At 36.3% G+C, this 20,244-nt stretch overlaps 1 protein-coding gene across 3 annotated transcripts in view; it reads left to right on the forward strand.

Moving 5' to 3' along the window:
• Positions 1 to 20,244, forward strand: part of LOC145678799 (carbonic anhydrase 2-like) — a 227,130-nt gene that overhangs the window by 140,433 nt on the left and 66,453 nt on the right. For all 3 annotated transcript variants that reach the window (XM_081749314.1, XM_081749316.1, XM_081749315.1), the window contains one exon: positions 18,093 to 18,237. In XM_081749314.1, coding sequence (XP_081605440.1) covers positions 18,093 to 18,237 — 145 coding nt within the window. The remainder of the gene's footprint in view (positions 1 to 18,092; positions 18,238 to 20,244) is intronic.

The raw sequence follows: 20,244 nt of genomic DNA on the forward strand, positions 1-20,244 counted from the left end.
CAACACAATGAGAAGAACAGAATGAAAGAAGATATATCGAAAGTACGCGAATCAGTAGAGGGGGAGAGAAGATACAAGGAAACAAGATATAGGCAGCAGGAATCACAATTCAGTTACAACAGAGGATGAAGGAGGAACAGGGGAAAATGATATAGATACAGTAAAACCTGTTTTCAACGGACCCTTTTATTAAACGGAAAACTGTCTTAAACGGAAATATTTCACGGTCCCATGAATTTTGAAGAACAAAACGTGTAAAAAGTCCCTTCATTAAGCGGAAACTGTGTTACGCGAACAACGGAAAGAAAAATAAACATTTAACGGAAAATTCTGAGTTCCGGACTACAGCGTTTAGTAGATGTCTAGACATTCTGTGAGACATATACATTACACTGTCTGCGATAAAATGTTCGTTCTTTTGTTAAATGTTTCTGGACAGTGTTGACCTTCCCCAACCACTACTCATATTCACCCCTACAAATTGCCCTTAATCCCCTCAACTTAATCAAGAATCATACGAAATATCGGAAAGAAGTAAACGAGATAGAGGAAGAAGAGGAATACGATACCGAGTTCCAAGAAAAGTGTAGAATAAATACATATCAAGATTCTCTCAGATGGTTCAAGGAACTGCAAAAATTTGCCTTACGAAAAATTTATTCTGATTCACTTAGTATAATTTCTCAGGCTAAAGTGTATGCAGAAAGTCAAGCAGCCAAGCAGCAGTGTACACAGAAAACCCTGCTTGGCTATTAGAAAAATAAAGAAAACGTGTGCATAGCATATTGTGTATTCATTTTAAATTTTTTTGTGTGTGAGTAGTAGGCCCCCGCGTATATTGCGCCGAGTCAGCAAAAATTTTTGTGACGTCATAGGTCAAAGGTCAATGACCTTGGCCCGGGGTCAATGACCTAGGGGTACCTAGGACCACCCCCTCTAAATTTTGGCAGGGGTACCTTGGCCCACCCCCTAAATTTTGGCAGGGGTACATAGGACCACCCCGCTTAAATTTTGGAAATTGTCAAATCTAAAAATTTGGTATGGTAGCCTAGGACCATAGTATGTACCTCTATCAGTATTGGGTGTCTATGTCGTTCCCTTTCATGGGTAAAAAATTGCCAAAAATTCAAATTTCGGGGGTTTTTGACCTAATTTATCCCCTTTGATGAGGTGTTATTACCCTATATAGTTATATGGGCGTATACAGGGGTCCATTACCTTTCATAAGACATGTGAATATTAATGCACCCCTTTAAAAATTTGGGAGGGGTACCTTGGCCCACCCCTTCATTTTTAGAAATTGCCCAATTTAAACATTTGGTATTATAGTATAGGACGCTAATATGGATCACTATAAATTTGGGTGGTCCACCTCGTTCCCTTTTAGGGGTACAAAATTGCCAAAATATAAACGTAAGCAATACGTTGTACCACGTGTTTGGTTTTCGACCTAATTTATCTCCTTGGATGAGGTCCTATTACCTTATATGATTATATGGTCATGTATAGGGGTCCATTCCTTTCATAAGACATAGGTACATTAATGCACTCCTTGAAAATTTTGGCAGGGGTACATAGGACCCCCCCACCCCCAACCCCTTAAATTTTAAAAATTGCCAAATCTAAAAATTTGGTATGGTAGTCTAGGACCTTAGTATGTACCTCTATCAGTATTGGGTGTCTATGTCGTTCCCTTTCATGGGTAAAAAATTGCCAAAAATTCAAATTTCGGGGGTTTTTGACCTAATTTATCCCCTTGGATGAGGTGTTATTACCCTATATAGTTATATGGGCGTATACACGGGTCCATTACCTTTCATAAGATATGGGTATATTAATGCACCCCTTGAAAAATTTGGGAGGGGTACCTTGGCCCACCCCTTAAATTTTGGAAATTGACCAATTTAAACATTGGGTATTATAGTACAGGACCCTAATATGTATCGTGATAAATTTGGGCGGTCCACCTCGTTCCCTTCTAGGGGTACAAAACTGCCAAAATATAAACGTAAGCAATACGTTATACCACGTGGTTGGTTTTTGGTCGATTTTATCCCCTTTGATGAGGTGTTATTATCCTATATAGTTATATGGGCGTATACAGGGGTTCATTACCTTTCATAACATATGGGTATATTAATGCACCCCTTGAAAAATTTGGGAGGGGTACCTTGGCCCACCCCTTAAATTTTGGAAATTGACCAAATTAAACATTGGGTATTATAGTACAGGACCCTAATATGTATTATGATAAATTTGGGCGGTCCACCTCGTTCCCTTCTAGGGGTACAAAATTGCCAAAATATAAACGTAAGCAAAACGTTATACCACGTGTTTGGGTTTTGATCGGTTTTATCCCCTTTGATGAGGTGTTATTAACCTATATAGTTATATGGTCATGTATAGGGGTCCATTACCTTTCATAAGATATGGGTATATTCGTGCACTCCTTTAAAAATTTGGGAGGGGTACCTTGGCCCACCCCTTAAATTTTAGAAATTGCTCATTTTATATATTTGGTATTATAGTACCGGATCCTAACATGTATTATGATAAATTTGGATGGTCCACCTCGTTTCCTTCTAGGGGTACAAAATTGTCAAAATATAAACGTAAGCAATACGTTGTACCACGTGTTTGGTCTTTTGGCCCAATTTATCCTCTTGGATGAGGTTCTATTACCTTATATGGTTATATGGTTATGTATAGGGGTCTATTCCCTATCATAAGACATAGGTACATTTGTGCACTCCTTTAAAAATTTGGGAGGGGTACTTTGGCCCACCCCTTTAATTTTGGAAATTGCCCCTTTTTACATGTTTGGTATTATAGTATAGAACCCTAATATATATTACTATAAATTTGGGTGGTTTACCACGTTTCCTTTGATGGGTACGAAATTGCCAAATTTTAGTACAACCACGTGTTTGGTTTTGGCTCAATTTATCCCCTTGGATGAGGTCCTATTACCTTATATGGTTATATGATCATGTATAGGGGTCCATTCCATATCCCCTTAAATTTTGGAAATTTTCCAATTTAAACATTCGGTATCATAGTACATGACCTCAACATGTATCATGATAAATTTGGGTGGTCCATCTTGTTCCCTTTCATGGGTAAAAATTACTAAAATATAAACATAAGCAATATGTTGTACCATGCGTTTGGTTTTTGGCCCAATTTCTTCCCTTTGATGGGGTTCTATTACCTTATATGGTTATATGGTCATGTATATGGGTTCATTTCCTATCATAAGACATGGGTACATTGACGCACCCCTTGAAAAATTTGGGAGGGGTATCTTGGCTCATCCACTCGGTTTTAGAAATTGTTTTAATATAAGCATTTGGTATTATAGTACAGGACTTCAATATGTACCACTATAAATTTGGATGGTCCACATCGTTCCCTTTCATGGGTAAAGAACTACCAAAAATCGAATTTCGGAGGTTATTGACACCTATTTAGCACGTTATATGGTTTATTACCTTTATATGTTTATGTTCCCTTTTAAATTTGGGAATTATCAAATAACAAAATTCGGTAAACGTTTTCTAGGACCCATTGGTGTTCCTCTTATGGCCAAATATTCAAAATTTAAATGTTATTGACCGGCTTTATTATTGAATAAGTACAGGATTTATTACTTTTTCATAAGACACAGATGTATTTGTGTACCAATCTTTAATTTTGGGAGGGGTACATTTCTTATTGTCATATCAATAATTGGTAATTGTTCTTTGGGTAAATCATTATGATCACGTGATCAGTTATTGACCTATGATGGGATTAGGAGTCCAGGACATTGGTACATTGAAACTTTGTAGGATAATTTGAGAATGCGTCATTGGTATTGATTATTACAGCCAAATATAAACGTAAGCAATACGATGTACCACGTGATTGACCTTGATGAGGTAGTGTACAGGGATACATAGCTAACCTTATTGAATCTTATGACTCATAGTCTTAAGGGAATACATGCTACAACACTGGCAAAGTTATTGTTGATGCAATTTGATTGGTTGATCACTATCTTTCGTGCAATCTGATTGGCTGATCACTATCTTTCGTGCAATCTGATTGGTTGATGATTTTCAAATCTTTGCTGCATTCAGTTTTTAAGTTTTGTTTAACATTTAAAAATCTTGGTTTCGTTCAACATTTTGTACTCACTGATAAATATAATCAAAACCGTTTATTTGTTAATCGAATAGTTAAAAACCGGATAAAGTTTGACGGTTAACCGTGAAACGTAAAAATTTTTTAGTTTGAAATTTTTTGTTTTAATTTTTTTGTTTCAGAATTTTGTTTGAAATTTGTTTCAAAATTTTTTGTTTGAAAATTTTTGTTTGAAATTTTTTGTTGCAAAATTTTGTTTGAAATTTTTTTGCTTAAAATTTTTTGTTTGAAATTTTTCGTTTCAGAATTTTGTTTGAAAATTTTTTTTTGTAAATTTTTTGTTTAAAATTTTTTTGTTTGAAATTTTTTTCGTTTCAAATTTTTGTTTAAAATTTTTGTTTGAAATTTTTCGTTTCCAAATTTTGTTTGAAATTTTTTGTTTCAAAATTTTGTTTGAATTTTTTTTTGTTTCAAAATTTTGTTTGAATTTCTTTCGTTTGAAATTTTTTTGTTTGAATGTTTTTCGTTTCAAAATTTTGTTTCAAAGATTTTTGTTTGAAAATTTTTGTTTCAAAGTGTGGTTTGACATTTTTAAAGTTTGTGCACTCATTAGTAAAGAACCGGAACTGTTTAGAACTAAAACCTCTGGCAACATTGTGGTGCAATAGTACACGTCAGAACATGATAATGAAACGTCATCAGTTTTGCATCATCGTTCGCGTTAGTATTCATGATAACATCATCATGGCTACTTGTCTGCAGTTTCTAAACACGCGTGATGTGATGAAATCATTTACCAAGATTACTGATTTACAACAGAATGTACCTTATAGAATCTTAGCTAGCCAAATGATCCCTACAGAGTTTGGATTAAGAATCGTAGTGAAGCTTGAAAATGATAAGAATATAATTTTACCAGGAAGATATTTACCCATGGAAGCATCAAAACAAGAAGAACTGCTGCGTTTCTTAAATACTGGATCTGTATCTTTATGCTATAAAAGACTCTTGGGTCGAAGTCATCAGTTTGAATTTGGTACACAGCCAGATTCGTCAGCAATTGTGATGAAATCATGAATTCAAACGTCAGCACATCAGACATAGTTGTATGAATGTGGTTGGTCAGCAACTGTGATGAAACCATGAATTCAAACGTCAGCACATGACGTCAGCCGTAGTTCTATAAATCAACCAATACCGTGAAATCATTTGAGCAAGTGCTTTTCAGGAGGAAAGATGTGTACTTCTAACGATAAAGAGTTCATCTTCGCAAGCTATTATCCAATAAACAAAACATGTGATGATTGGTATCAGTGCTAGAACATTTGAACCAGTGATTCGATTGGGCAAAGCAGAACAATTTGGTGTACAACTGACCTGTGAAGAATGGCACGAATCGACCAAATGAACGATTATTTTCATGATGAGCTAAATGTGACCATAGTCAAATCATTAGGCTCAAATCATGAAGTGGTGATGCGTACAGTCCTCGAAGAGAAGATGGTGCTGTTACGTAAAAAGAGTACATTCCATGTCCCTCGCAACATGGTGTATCTAACACAAACAGAATGGAACAAATTCATCAGCGTATTTCAGTGTGTGAAACATGCAGTGGAAGTGTGCAACAAAACTAGTATATTCCTGAAAAAGTACTATTTTGAAAAATGTGTTATGCATATTGTACAACATGTATCTAGATATTGTGATGGTTGTCAACATCGTTCGTGGGTGCATACCTGTATTGATAAACAGTTTATTTGTGATCAAATGAACATTGAGTTTCCACCAATTGATATTGCAATAGACCTTAAAAGACTTCAATTGGAATTAAAATTATACGCTAAAGACAAACTAGTGCAAGAAGTTCAAAATACATTGTATCGACAATATCCAGAACCACTATCTGGTATGGATGTATGTGGAGTGTAATAAAATGATCCATTTCAATGATTTGTGTTTTTTCATTTCAAGTACAACCCATGCTCTGACATGTACTATTGCACCACAATGTTGCCAGAGGTTTTAGTTCTAAACAGTTCCGGTTCTTTACTAATGAGTGCACAAACTTTTAAAAATGTCAAACCACACTTTGAAACAAAAATTTTCAAACAAAAAATTTGAAACAAAATTTGGAAACGAAAAATTTTTTCAAACAAAAATCTTAAAACAGAAAAAAATTTTGGAAACGAAAAATTTCAAACGAAAAAATTTTAAACAAAAAAATGAAAAAAATTTACAAACAAAAAATTTTAAACAAAATTTTGAAACAAAAAATTTCAAACAAAATTTGGAAACGAAAAATTTCAAACAAAAATTTTAAACAAAAATTTGAAACGAAAAAAATTTCAAACAAAAAAATTTTAAACAAAAAATTTACAAAAAAAATTTTCAAACAAAATTCTGAAACGAAAAATTTCAAACAAAAAATTTTAAAAAAATTTCAAACAAAATTTTGCAACAAAAAATTTCAAACAAAAAAATTTTCAAACAAAAAATTTTGAAACAAATTTCAAACAAAATTCTGAAACAAAAAAATTAAAGCAAAAAATTTCAAACTAAAAAAATTTTACGTTTCACGGTTAACCGTCAAACTTTATCCGGTTTTTAACTATTCGATTAACAAATAAACGGTTTTGATTATATTTATCAGTGAGTACAAAATGTTGAACGAAACCAAGATTTTTAAATGTTAAACAAAACTTAAAAACTGAATGCAGCAAAGATTTGAAAATCATCAACCAATCAGATTGCACGAAAGATAGTGATCAGCCAATCAGATTGCACGAAAGATAGTGATCAACCAATCAAATTGCATCAACAATAACTTTGCCAGTGTTGTAGCATGTATTCCCTTAAGACTATGAGTCATAAGATTCAATAAGGTTAGCTATGTATCCCTGTACACTACCTCATCAAGGTCAATCACGTGGTACATCGTATTGCTTACGTTTATATTTGGCTGTAATAATCAATACCAATGACGCATTCTCAAATTATCCTACAAAGTTTCAATGTACCAATGTCCTGGACTCCTAATCCCATCATAGGTCAATAACTGATCACGTGATCATAATGATTTACCCAAAGAACAATTACCAATTATTGATATGACAATAAGAAATGTACCCCTCCCAAAATTAAAGATTGGTACACAAATACATCTGTGTCTTATGAAAAAGTAATAAATCCTGTACTTATTCAATAATAAAGCCGGTCAATAACATTTAAATTTTGAATATTTGGCCATAAGAGGAACACCAATGGGTCCTAGAAAACGTTTACCGAATTTTGTTATTTGATAATTCCCAAATTTAAAAGGGAACATAAACATATAAAGGTAATAAACCATATAACGTGCTAAATAGGTGTCAATAACCTCCGAAATTCGATTTTTGGTAGTTCTTTACCCATGAAAGGGAACGATGTGGACCATCCAAATTTATAGTGGTACATATTGAAGTCCTGTACTATAATACCAAATGCTTATATTAAAACAATTTCTAAAACCGAGTGGATGAGCCAAGATACCCCTCCCAAATTTTTCAAGGGGTGCGTCAATGTACCCATGTCTTATGATAGGAAATGAACCCATATACATGACCATATAACCATATAAGGTAATAGAACCCCATCAAAGGGAAGAAATTGGGCCAAAAACCAAACGCATGGTACAACATATTGCTTATGTTTATATTTTAGTAATTTTTACCCATGAAAGGGAAAAAGATGGACCACCCAAATTTATCATGATACATGTTGAGGTCATGTACTATGATACCGAATGTTTAAATTGGAAAATTTCCAAAATTTAAGGGGATATAGAATGGACCCCTATACATGATCATATAACCATATAAGGTAATAGGACCTCATCCAAGGGGATAAATTGAGCCAAAACCAAACACGTGGTTGTACTAAAATTTGGCAATTTCGTACCCATCAAAGGAAACGTGGTAAACCACCCAAATTTATAGTAATATATATTAGGGTTCTATACTATAATACCAAACATGTAAAAAGGGGCAATTTCCAAAATTAAAGGGGTGGGCCAAAGTACCCCTCCCAAATTTTTAAAGGAGTGCACAAATGTACCTATGTCTTATGATAGGGAATAGACCCCTATACATAACCATATAACCATATAAGGTAATAGAACCTCATCCAAGGGGATAACTTAGGTAAAACCAAACACGTGGTACAACGTATTGCTTACGTTTATATTTTGGCAATTTGTACTCCTAAAAGGGAACGAGGTGGACCACCCAAATTTATCAACATACATGTTAGTGTCCAGTACTATAATACCAAATATATAAAATGAGCAATTTCTAAAATTTAAGGGGTGGGCCAAAGTACCCCTCCCAAATTTTTAAAGGAGTGCACAAATGTACCTATGTCTTATGATAGGGAATAGACCCCTATACATAACCATATAACCATATAAGGTAATAGAACCTCATCCAAGAGGATAAATTGGGCCAAAAGACCAAACACGTGGTACAACGTATTGCTTACATTTATATTTTGACAATTTTGTACCCCTAGAAGGAAACGAGGTGGACCATCCAAATTTATCATAATACATGTTAGGATCCGGTACTATAATACCAAATATATAAAATGAGCAATTTCTAAAATTTAAGGGGTGGGCCAAGGTACCCCTCCCAAATTTTTAAAGGAGTGCACACATGTACCCATATCTTATGAAAGGTAATGGACCCCTATACATGACCATATAACTATATAGGTTAATAACACCTCATCAAAGGGGATAAAACCGATCAAAACCTAAACACGTGGTATAACGTTTTGCTTACGTTTATATTTTGGCAATTTTGTACCCCTAGAAGGGAACGAGGTGGACCGCCCAAATTTATCATAATACATATTAGGGTCCTGTACTATAATACCCAATGTTTAATTTGGTCAATTTCCAAAATTTAAGGGGGTGGGCCAAGGTACCCCTCCCAAATTTTTCAAGGGGTGCATTAATATACCCATATGTTATGAAAGGTAATGAACCCCTGTATACGCCCATATAACTATATAGGATAATAACACCTCATCAAAGGGAATAAAATCGACCAAAAACCAACCACGTGGTATAACGTATTGCTTACGTTTATATTTTGGCAGTTTTGTACCCCTAGAAGGGAACGAGGTGGACCGCCCAAATTTATCACGATACATATTAGGGTCCTGTACTATAATACCCAATGTTTAAATTGGTCAATTTCCAAAATTTAAGGGGTGGGCCAAGGTACCCCTCCCAAATTTTTCAAGGGGTGCATTAATATACCCATATCTTATGAAAGGTAATGGACCCGTGTATACGCCCATATAACTATATAGGGTAATAACACCTCATCCAAGGGGATAAATTAGGTCAAAAACCCCCGAAATTTGAATTTTTGGCAATTTTTTACCCATGAAAGGGAACGACATAGACACCCAATACTGATAGAGGTACATACTAAGGTCCTAGACTACCATACCAAATTTTTAGATTTGGCAATTTCCAAAATTTAAGGGGTGGGTGGGGGGTTCTATGTACCCCTGCCAAAATTTTCAAGGGGTGCATTAATGTACCTATGTCTTATGAAAGGAATGGACCCCTATACATGACCATATAATCATATAAGGTAATAGGACCTCATCCAAGGAGATAAATTAGGTCGAAAACCAAACACGTGGTACAACGTATTGCTTACGTTTATATTTTGGCAATTTTGTACCCCTAAAAGGGAACGAGGTGGAGCACCCAAATTTATAGTGATCCATATTAGCGTCCTATACTATAATACCAAATGTTTAAATTGGGCAATTTCTAAAAATGAAGGGGTGGGCCAAGGTACCCCTCCCAAATTTTTAAAGGGGTGCATTAATATTCACATGTCTTATGAAAGGTAATGGACCCCTGTATACGCCCATATAACTATATAGGGTAATAACACCTCATCAAAGGGGATAAATTAGGTCAAAAACCCCCGAAATTTGAATTTTTGGCAATTTTTTACCCATGAAAGGGAACGACATAGACACCCAATACTGATAGAGGTACATACTATGGTCCTAGGCTACCATACCAAATTTTTAGATTTGACAATTTCCAAAATTTAAGCGGGGTGGTCCTATGTACCCCTGCCAAAATTTAGGGGGTGGGCCAAGGTACCCCTGCCAAAATTTAGAGGGGGTGGTCCTAGGTACCCCTAGGTCATTGACCCCGGGCCAAGGTCATTGACCTTTGACCTATGACGTCACAAAAATTTTTGCTGACTCGGCGCAATATACGCGGGGGCCTACTACTGTGTGTATTTATTCGTAGAAGAAAGAAGTACTGTAATCGAACAATGTACGTACAGCAATATATTTTCTCAGTATGCACCTTTATAAGCATGTTTTTTTTTTTTTTTTTTTTTTTTAAGAAAGGAAAGGTCTACCTCCACTAAGCGGAAACCTGACTTTAACGGAAATTTTTGCAAGTCCCGCTCGATTCCGCTAAAGACAGGTTTCATTGTATTTTCACAAGCTGTGATGATAGTGATGATAACCTACATGTCAGCTTCCAAGATGTGACGTTAGATGCTGCAATGAAGAAGCTTTTGCGTCATGTCACACAATGTTCTGCTCTAATTTGCTATCGTCATTTCACAATTCCTGGCCCATGTGAAAATGACCATAAGCACTACAATAGTCTAGAACGAACAAAGAATAAAACCAAGATACCCCTCCGTCGCAGCAGGCAGCTCAGAGACAAGAATACTTTGAAATAGAAGGCAATGTGGGAGAAGAAAGATGGCAACCCAGAGAAATTAAAGAAAATAAGAAGAAAGTAGTATAATCACTAAGAATTCATGGTATAAAATATGGTAGTCCTAAAACGGGAAAAACTATACCTGCTAAAAATTTGAAACAAAGATGCCATTGTACAAAACTAGGTAGGAAATGTGATTCGTTCCCAGAAAGTGAAAGAGGAAAGCTTTTTGAAGATTTCTACGGAATTGACAATATTCAAATACAACGTGAATACATTGTTCAGTACGTAAACCGTAAAGAGACTAAACAAATGACTTGCAAGAAAGGTGATTCTAGGAGATCAATGAGTAATTATTATTTCCTCCTCAAACAGAGAAATCAGATTCTGTATGTAAGACGTTTTAAATACTTTAAATATATCAGAAAAAGTAATGAGAACTGCTTTGGAAAAGAAAGAAAGTACAGGAGTTGTTTCCAAGGATAAGCGGGAAAACTGGCCAATAAAAATGGTGGAAGAAGATGGAAGAAGAAGGGAACAAATATCACGATTTCCATTTTTAAAATACCATTAAACATTTAGAACTAAGCAGACGATTCAACCAGTACTTGCAATTTCAGATATTTATTCCTTGAGAATTTTGATGGTTTTTGCATTCTTGTTTTTGGGTAAATTTGCTCGTAAAGCAGCATGAAAATAATAAATGTTCCTATATCATATCAAAAAAATCTAAAATAAAAGCCCATACTTTACGTTAGAAATCAGTTCCATAACGCCACTAGATGGCGTAACTCAGAAGAAGTACCACGCAACTGATTTCTTTCACACGACGAAAAGGCGTATCTCATTTTCCTCAAAAAGTGAGGGGTTAATGTTTAAAATATTCGAAGCTTACAATACTACTTTACAAGAGTTGTCCTTACTGCAGTCACGCAAGTTGGAATTACTTCGATAAATTAAACTGTAGAAATCATGGACAGAAGAAATACTGCAAAAACTTTAAACGCTCTCCTGAAAAATGTAAAAAAAAAAAAAAAAAAAAAAAAAAAAAAAAAAAAAAAAAAAAAAAAAAGATACGCCCCTACGTCTCGAGAGGGACGATATCTAAGAGTAATGGTTTTCATTATTTGGGTCGCATTTCACAGATTGGGGAACATACTCTAATATTGATGCTGTACAATGAAGTCGAAAAGCTCTTCAGGCTTTAACATTTTTACAGTGAGGGTTGTGAGCAACATTCTGGAGTTCAAATTTCTTTTAATATAACTGGTATGCATCAATATCATTTCTGTAGATTTTCCCTATAGTTATACAATTATCTAAGTCGTTGCGGTCAGTACCGTAACATAGAGCGTTGAAGTCCAGAAGAAATTCAAACATTTTGAACCAACAACTAGAATCCTTGATCCATTTCCATGAGGACATGGTCTAGTGAATCCTTCATTTATTTAGCATTTCGTGATTAGCTATCTCTCGAGATCTCACTAACTTTCTTTCTTATTTGACGTCTCTCAGCTTCAATATTCCATTTCTGACAGAGATTAAATCATTTATATAAGGACTCAGACTAAAGATTAGGTTTTCTACTCTCTTTCGGCATAAAAATTATCTTTGTGACCCTTTAAATCCAGGAAGGCATCGTGAAGTTTCATCTTAGGACAGTGGCGTAGCAGCTGCCCCCGCAACCAAAGCAGTGCGGGGGGCCCCGACGTATAGGGGCCCCCGAAGTCTTGCGATGAATAAAGATTTAAAGAAGTAGAACTTCAATCTTACTTCTATCGACTTTACAACTAGGGCCCCTTCTCTATACTTTGCGGGGGGGGGGGGGGCGCAAAAGTGTGCGACGCCACTGTCTTAGGATTCTAAAACAGTTTTTGAACTCAATTAGTTGAAGTAAGTAACTCGTTCAAAGATCATAACTAAGTTAGAAATCTGAAATTCATGGAACTTTTTGTATAACTGTTCTGCGTCAATTCTTTCTTTTCTTTTTACGTTAACGTCCTACGATTACGCTCGGGGAGACTAAGGGAGACGGTGATGATGAAGATAATGAATGAAATGGTGGAATGAAGAAAGTGGGAGGAAATGGGAGAACCCCGAGAAATCTCATCCACATGACTTTTGTGAACCACTTCTTGTTACACTGGTCTCGCTCTCATCATCTATTAAGACGTGAAGAATTGAAAGCCCTTCTGCAATCTGCAATCTACATACAATCTGCTTCACAACTTCCAACCTTGCACTCTACCTAGTTCTTGACTCCGATTTTAGAGCTATGAGAAATCACTTTCCAGTTTATATCATAGCTGTGTTAAGCGAATGAAGGAGATGCAGAGCATCGTTGATTCCCTTTTTTTTTCTTTTTTTTTTTTTTACCATTAATGGGTCATGATTTGTTGCATGTATACCCATCACGAAACAGAGATAATACCCTCGGAAGGAAGGATTTAGGATTTTAGATTTCTGGGCTTTCAGTATCTATGGCCATTTTAGCCCGTCACGTATGAGGGATGACGTCCCTTGGCGATGACACTATGTGGGGAAAGGGAAGGAAGAAAGGATTGGGAAAAGAAGGAAGGAAGTGGCCTGGGACCTATGTGTTAGGTACCACCCTGGCATTTGCCTGGTGTGAATGAGGGTGGCTGGCCTGAAAGATTACACTTTTCCGACCGACTGCCCTCACCGAGAATCCGCAGAAGAAAGGAAAATGAGCAAACACAAGAAATAATAAAGACAGCACAGTGAGTTTGAATGGTTGCATCAGCGCAGTGAATACAAGATTAGATATACTTTCACATCATATAGGCCTCTTGTGTATCATTGGGTAGGCATGTAGCCAAGGGGGGAGTCCGAACCTCCCCTTTCGAAACAGAAATGGAAAAAATTAAGGAGAAAAGAAACGAGAAAAAGAAGAGGATCAGCGTTAAAAATAAAACGGTGCAGCAAGTCTTTCTTGTTAGGAGATTTGTATTACTTGCAATACATGGTGACGAATGAGCGGAATATCCTGGAAATGTCAGGGACTTTGAAATTTCTAGACAAGTCAAGTTACGGAATTCACAGAATTTCTGCTACTAGTCAGGAAAATTTCAAGCTTCAAAACCATAGTGGCATTCTCTTAACAGTGTGGACATTTTTTTATCATAATTTTTCGTCATCGCTTCTCTGCAGCATCAAACATGTTATTTGAGAAACAGTTTTCTACTGCTCCTTTAACCTGCCATTTGGAACAGACAGTAGTTGACGGAATAATGAAAACAAAACGTTACGTAGAAAGAAACTTCTCTTAATATTTGATTCTATAGAGAAGGGAATGCAGATGTTGTAAAATATTTTACAAGACATTATTGAATATGTACTTTTTATAATAGTGGATATGTATTTTTTTTATAATAATTGAGGTCATAATGAAAGGAAAATTGTTATATTTGAATAAACAGAGGAAGGAACGTAGTTATTGTAAAATCTTTTTCAATACTTTTTTTAATTCTTTTACTCGAGATATCTTCATAGTTTGTTATTAAAATACTTACTAACATATCCTCATTTTATTGCCCTAACAAACCAATATATATTGCTAGTAAAATAGTTTAGATTGATCGAGCCCCTGGTGTGATAACCACAGTATTTCATATCAAGCCCTCCCCCCATTACGAAATCTTGGCTAAACGAACCAATATATTTTGCCAGTAAAATAGTTTAGAACGGTCGAGCCCCTCGTGTGATGATAACAGTATTTCATGTTACGGATCCCCCCCCCCCCACCTTTACGAAATCCTGGCTACGTGCCTGCATTTGGACGCTATTAAGTATGACCAGTGATGATTCCAGAAGATTTTCTCAGGAAAAGAATATTAATACACCGAGAATCGAAAGCGGTATTACGAAAATACTGAGAATCTACATCGAGCACTATGGGATTCAGTGGCATATTTAGGTGGGGTTTCCGGGCTTAAGCCCCCCTCCCCCGAAATCTTACTTACTATAGTAAAGTATATGAAATATCTTGCAGAATTTTCACATTTTCAGGCAAAGCCCCCCCCGAAAGTTAGCAAAGCCCCCCCCCCCCCGAAAGTTAACAAAGCCCCCCGAAAGAAGATCGTAAATTCGCCACTGATGGGATATATATATATATATATATATATATATATATATATATATATATAGTCCTGGAAGATTTCGTGTCTCCGTGGGGGGAGGATTGTCTCCTGAAATGATTACTGTATATGACAGACGAGGAACTTTCAGTGAACAATAAACACCGCCAAGTTCAAATGCATCACAAGATTAGACAAAGTTAATCGAGTGTTAGCACTGATGAGCAGTAGCGTAGCCAGCATTCTTGTTTAGGGGGGATTAGTGTTTTATATATATATATATATATGTGTTTGTTGCGCCGAAAGGTTTAATTTATTATTATTATTATTATTATTATTATTATTATTATTATTATTATTATTATTATTATTATTATTATTATTATTATTATTATTATTATTATTACCTACATCTTTCCCTGAAGTACTTCCTTTTTGAGATATTTCTTCGCTATTTCTCGATTGCTGTTTTTGCACATTTTCTTACCCAAAATTAACACCATTACTGTCTTTTTTTTTCGTTCTAGCCACTTTTCCAAACCGTTTCTCGAGTCTTTCTCTGAATTAATATCTTGTTTAGATTTTTCTCCGTTGTTTTTTGGTTTCTTTGCACATTTTCCTTGCGGAAATTAAGACAAATCTCTTTTTTCTGCTTTAACCACTTTTGTAAAAGTATTCCGACAATTTGTAATTGCAAAGTAAATTCTTATTTCGACACTCTAAACACGTATATTTCAAGCAAATTTTCTGAACCGCTCTAACTTATCAAACATCAGATATTGCTGTGAGATAGTCACACGCTACGAGTCTTTACTATTGTTTTCAACCCTCTCCTGTTAACAATTTTCCTCAAATATTTTAAATTTTGTTGAAACCAAACCAACAAAGGAAAACCTTTATTTTTACCCCTCCTTTCTTTCTTTCTTTCTTTCTTTCTTTCTTTCTTTCTATGTCTTCCTTGTATGTTAAGGAAACTAGCTCCTAAACATTTATTGAAATCAATTGATCGTCGTTTTCTTTGATGTCAATTGCGGCTAGGAACGAGTGGTTTCAAACAGAGGATTACTGCTGTAGTTAATCCTATTGGGAACGGCGGTAAATGATTCAAAACAGAAAATGGCAGCACGTGTTTTAGTTTTATCCAGGTCAATGATTTCTTGGGCTCAAATTAAGTACGTCCATTCCCTCTTAATCCTTGAACTAAGGTAAAGATTGTTTCGGAACCTCCTTTTACGATTAGAAAGGAAGTGATTCTTTTGGGAACCGGTCAAAACCCCCACAGCCAAAACACCCACACTCAAGAAATGTCAAAACGCCCACACAAACGGTCATAACCCCCACACAAATGGACAAATCTCCCAAACACACGAACGGTCATAACCCCCACAGCCAAAACCCCCCACACTCAAGAAATGTCAAAACGCCCACACGATCGGTCATAACCCCCACACAAATGGACAAATCTCCCAAATACACGAACGGTCATAACCCCCACACTGGTAATCGGTCATAACCTCCAACGGTCATAACTCCCACACAAATGGACAAAACAGCCACACATAGCAACGGTCACAATCCCCACATAAATGGACAAAACCCCCACACAATCGGTCAAATCTCTCACACTCTGAAATGATCCTGGTTGTATGTCTTGCTTTTGTACTTTTTAATAACATTTTTTATTCCACTTAAACTGATGTTGCAACTATTGTTCTTGCACTGTTTTGTAATGACAGAAACACTAAAGTGGGCGTCGTAAAGAGCCGCAACAAAGACGTGCAATCACGATATTTTCAGTGTGGGGGATTTGTCCGATTGTATGGGGGTTTTGTCCATCTGTGTGGCAGTTGTGACAATTTCTGCATGTGGGAGTTTTGTCCATTTGTGTGGGGGGTTTGTCCATTTATGTGGGGATTGTGACCGTTGCTATGTGTGGGAGTTTTGTCCATTTGTGTGGGAGTTTTGACCGATCGTGTGGGCGTTTTGACATTTCTTGAGTGTGGGGGTTTTGACCGTTCGTGCGTTTGGGGGATTTGTCCATTTGTGTGGGAGTTATGACCGATTGTGTGCGCGTTTTGACATTTCTTGAGTGTGGGAGTTTTGGCTGTGGGGGTTTTGACCTAAACCCATTCTTTTCAGTATTTCCTGGCTCAGTTTGCAAACTTTGGCTTTGGGTCAAAGAAGACATGTGAAACTACTATGACTGTGGATACTGCTATGACAAACAGTAGAACAATAGCTTCAAGGTCACCATATGCATATAGGTCCTCCTCACTCTCTTTCCGTTCTTCCATTTGAACAGTAGGGATTCTTGGAAAACTCGATTTGCATACTCCCAAAATGCAAACATTTTTAAATAAAGACGACGTTGGCGAACACAAGGGGCCTTATGCAGAGTCGTTCTGACGTGCGATTAGTGCGACACTAAAGAGTTCGACTAACATGTGTTTCCTGCAATAGTCAGGCCTTTAGTATAACGCTAATCATACATCAAAACGACTCTGCATAAGGCGGAAGTTGTCTAGGAATTGTTTAGTTACATATTTTGTTTCGAAATAGAGTACATGAAAAGCAATTGTTTGTTCCGAGAAAAAAAATTACTAACATTGTTTGTTCCGAAGTACATTGTCGGAACTCTTTGGGAGCGGACCCGGCCTTCTTGAACCCATCCCTTCCCTACGCCACTGCTGATGAGGTAGAGAATTCTACAGAAGAACCAGACAGTCGTGGAAGTAATAACCTGAACACATTGACAAGTATACAGTTAATAGTGTGAAGCCTAGAAGTTAATAGCACAACATGACATTTTATTTCCTTTCAATATTAGCGTACAGGGTACGTGCTCTACTTGCTCTACCCTAGACATGCCTCTCGTTTATACTCCTTTCCTCTTTTCTCCTGATCTGGATTAACCACGAACGATTCAAAACATGGGTTCAGTTACATCATTTTATTGCCTTGTTCTTTTTTTAGCTTTTCTGTAACATGCTTATAATAGCTTGAATTACTAACAAACTATGTTTTACGTATCTCTCGCATTCTTTAAAATAACCAAACAATTCCAATATTTTAACGGGACATTAATTCTAAGATATTATTTATGTGTTACTTTGTAGTTATGGTGCAAGGAAATTGGATAATTAATCCCTACATTTATGGTGGACCATTGCCATCTTCAGGTCATTTTATATTTCACCAATTACATTTTCATTGGGGACCAACCGACTTCGTTGGAAGTGAACACCTAATCGACAGAAAATCGTAAGTTTGATTAACTTGTTTTGTCAGTATTAGCTAACGTTTGCCTAATTGAGTACTTTGTTTGATAGATCAATGTTGGTAATTTTCTTTTTCTACACCGAAACTTTACGTAGGTATCTATTTGAACTAAGTGCTCCCATCAGAGCTCGAACGCTGTACCATACTACGCACGCTAGCCGCAAAAAGGCACTTTCAAATGCTTGTATAATACATTTTGCCCCAAAATATAGATTGATAGGGAAACCCGGATAATGAATGCATAAGAAGTGTGAGAACAGCGGCAATTGCTATCAATATCACAGGTGACTTCTTCAGTAGGCATAACAAAGTCGGCATACAGGCACGTGTGTGCTTTGTAAAGGTTGCATAGCAAATTGCCTGTACTGTGCAGCTAACATTTCATTACGTTTCATTTCAGTCAGAGCTTGTGTGAAGTGCAGAGATGTTTTCTGTAGTGTGACTCAGGAGCGGACCCAGGACGGACTACTGGGGGGGGGGGCGGTGGGTTGTAATACTGCTACTTAGAGCTACTTTTAAGAGCTCCAAACTCTGGGATGGGTTTTATTTATACATAAAATAAGAAACATTTCCTCTTCTGGGGAGGGCAATCGCCCCCCTGGATCCGCCACTGATGTGACTGAATGCCGTTTGCTAATACGTACATACCATGAGGATGTGACGTCGACCCTGAAAGGTAAGATAATCGGCAATTAGAAGGGGGCCAAACACAGACAGAGGTCTCTTAGACTGAATGTGCTGGGAAGTGTCATCTCCAGGTTGTGGCACAGATTTCAAACCACTGGATACATCCGACGTTGACCCATAATAAATCTCATCCTTAGCAGGATCTCTGTGAAGGCAAACTGTACACTGACAGTTGAATATACCTAGTTCCTATGTGAGGCGACCCGTGGTATGTTTATCACGCCAAATTATAACGAAATACTTTAGTTTGTATAATATTTACCTGTACCGTGGGCAAAAAGTGCTCATAAATATGTAATATACTTAGTAGAATGTTCATTTTAAATTAACAGAAAAGAAGAATGTTTTTAATATATGTAGGAGATTATTATGGGATAGTTGTGACTATGTACATGTTATGTGTTGACCTAGTCAAGTGAATTTATGTATTTTACGGTCTTAAAAAGAATATTAAGACATATCAAGCAATAAAGGTGAGACTAATAATCTTTGAATATCTGAGTTGATTTTTGCATAAAGAAAAGTAATTATCGCTTCGTAACTTATATTTTACAAGACGAACCAGGTTGACGACGCTTTTCTATAGAGTCGTTATAAAATCATGGACACCGAAACATCGACTCAATAACATCGTCGTGCATTTCATCGATGGTGCATAAATCGACGGTCCATTTCACTGACGGCACTTAACATCGATGGTACATTTCATCGACACCAAAATCATCGACTGCCAAGACATCAAGAGCGAAATCATCGACACCTAAAACATCGACAACCAAATCATTACCTCGGCGAGTTCATTAATGGAGACACCCGTTAACATCTTAACGAAAAAAGGTGACTTCAACGGTGGCCATCTAATTTTCAAACATGTAGGTTTCGTTTGATCCTTTTTACTGTCTTTAGCAAAGTTTATCTTTAAGTGTGAAAATTCGATTGCTTGTAGTTATTCTGAAGTTTGGTATTGTGCAGCTGTCTAAATTCGTCAATTTATTTGTTTGTCTTGGCACGAAATTTTGCCCAAACTTTTATTTTCGAAATCAGTCAGCCTATTGTCTTCAGCGACCCAACTGCACATCCATACAAATAATACGCCAGAATGTGATTGATTTTTTTAGAACCACAGTAATGTTCTCCCCATGTAGAGATAGGTAGAGCTTGGTAGAGTAAATTATAGTTCGGAATCGACTCCCACTACAAATTTTTATTATAAAAGATCCTCCATAAACAATATTTTACAGAAATACTACAATGATGTAACTTCTCTAATATAAGATAGAGAAAAGTGATCCAAGGAATGAG

This window comes from Thermobia domestica, chromosome 2 (genome assembly GCF_964235325.1).
Source record: "Thermobia domestica chromosome 2, izTheDome1.hap1.1, whole genome shotgun sequence".
Classification (NCBI taxonomy): Eukaryota; Metazoa; Arthropoda; class Insecta; order Zygentoma; family Lepismatidae; genus Thermobia; species Thermobia domestica.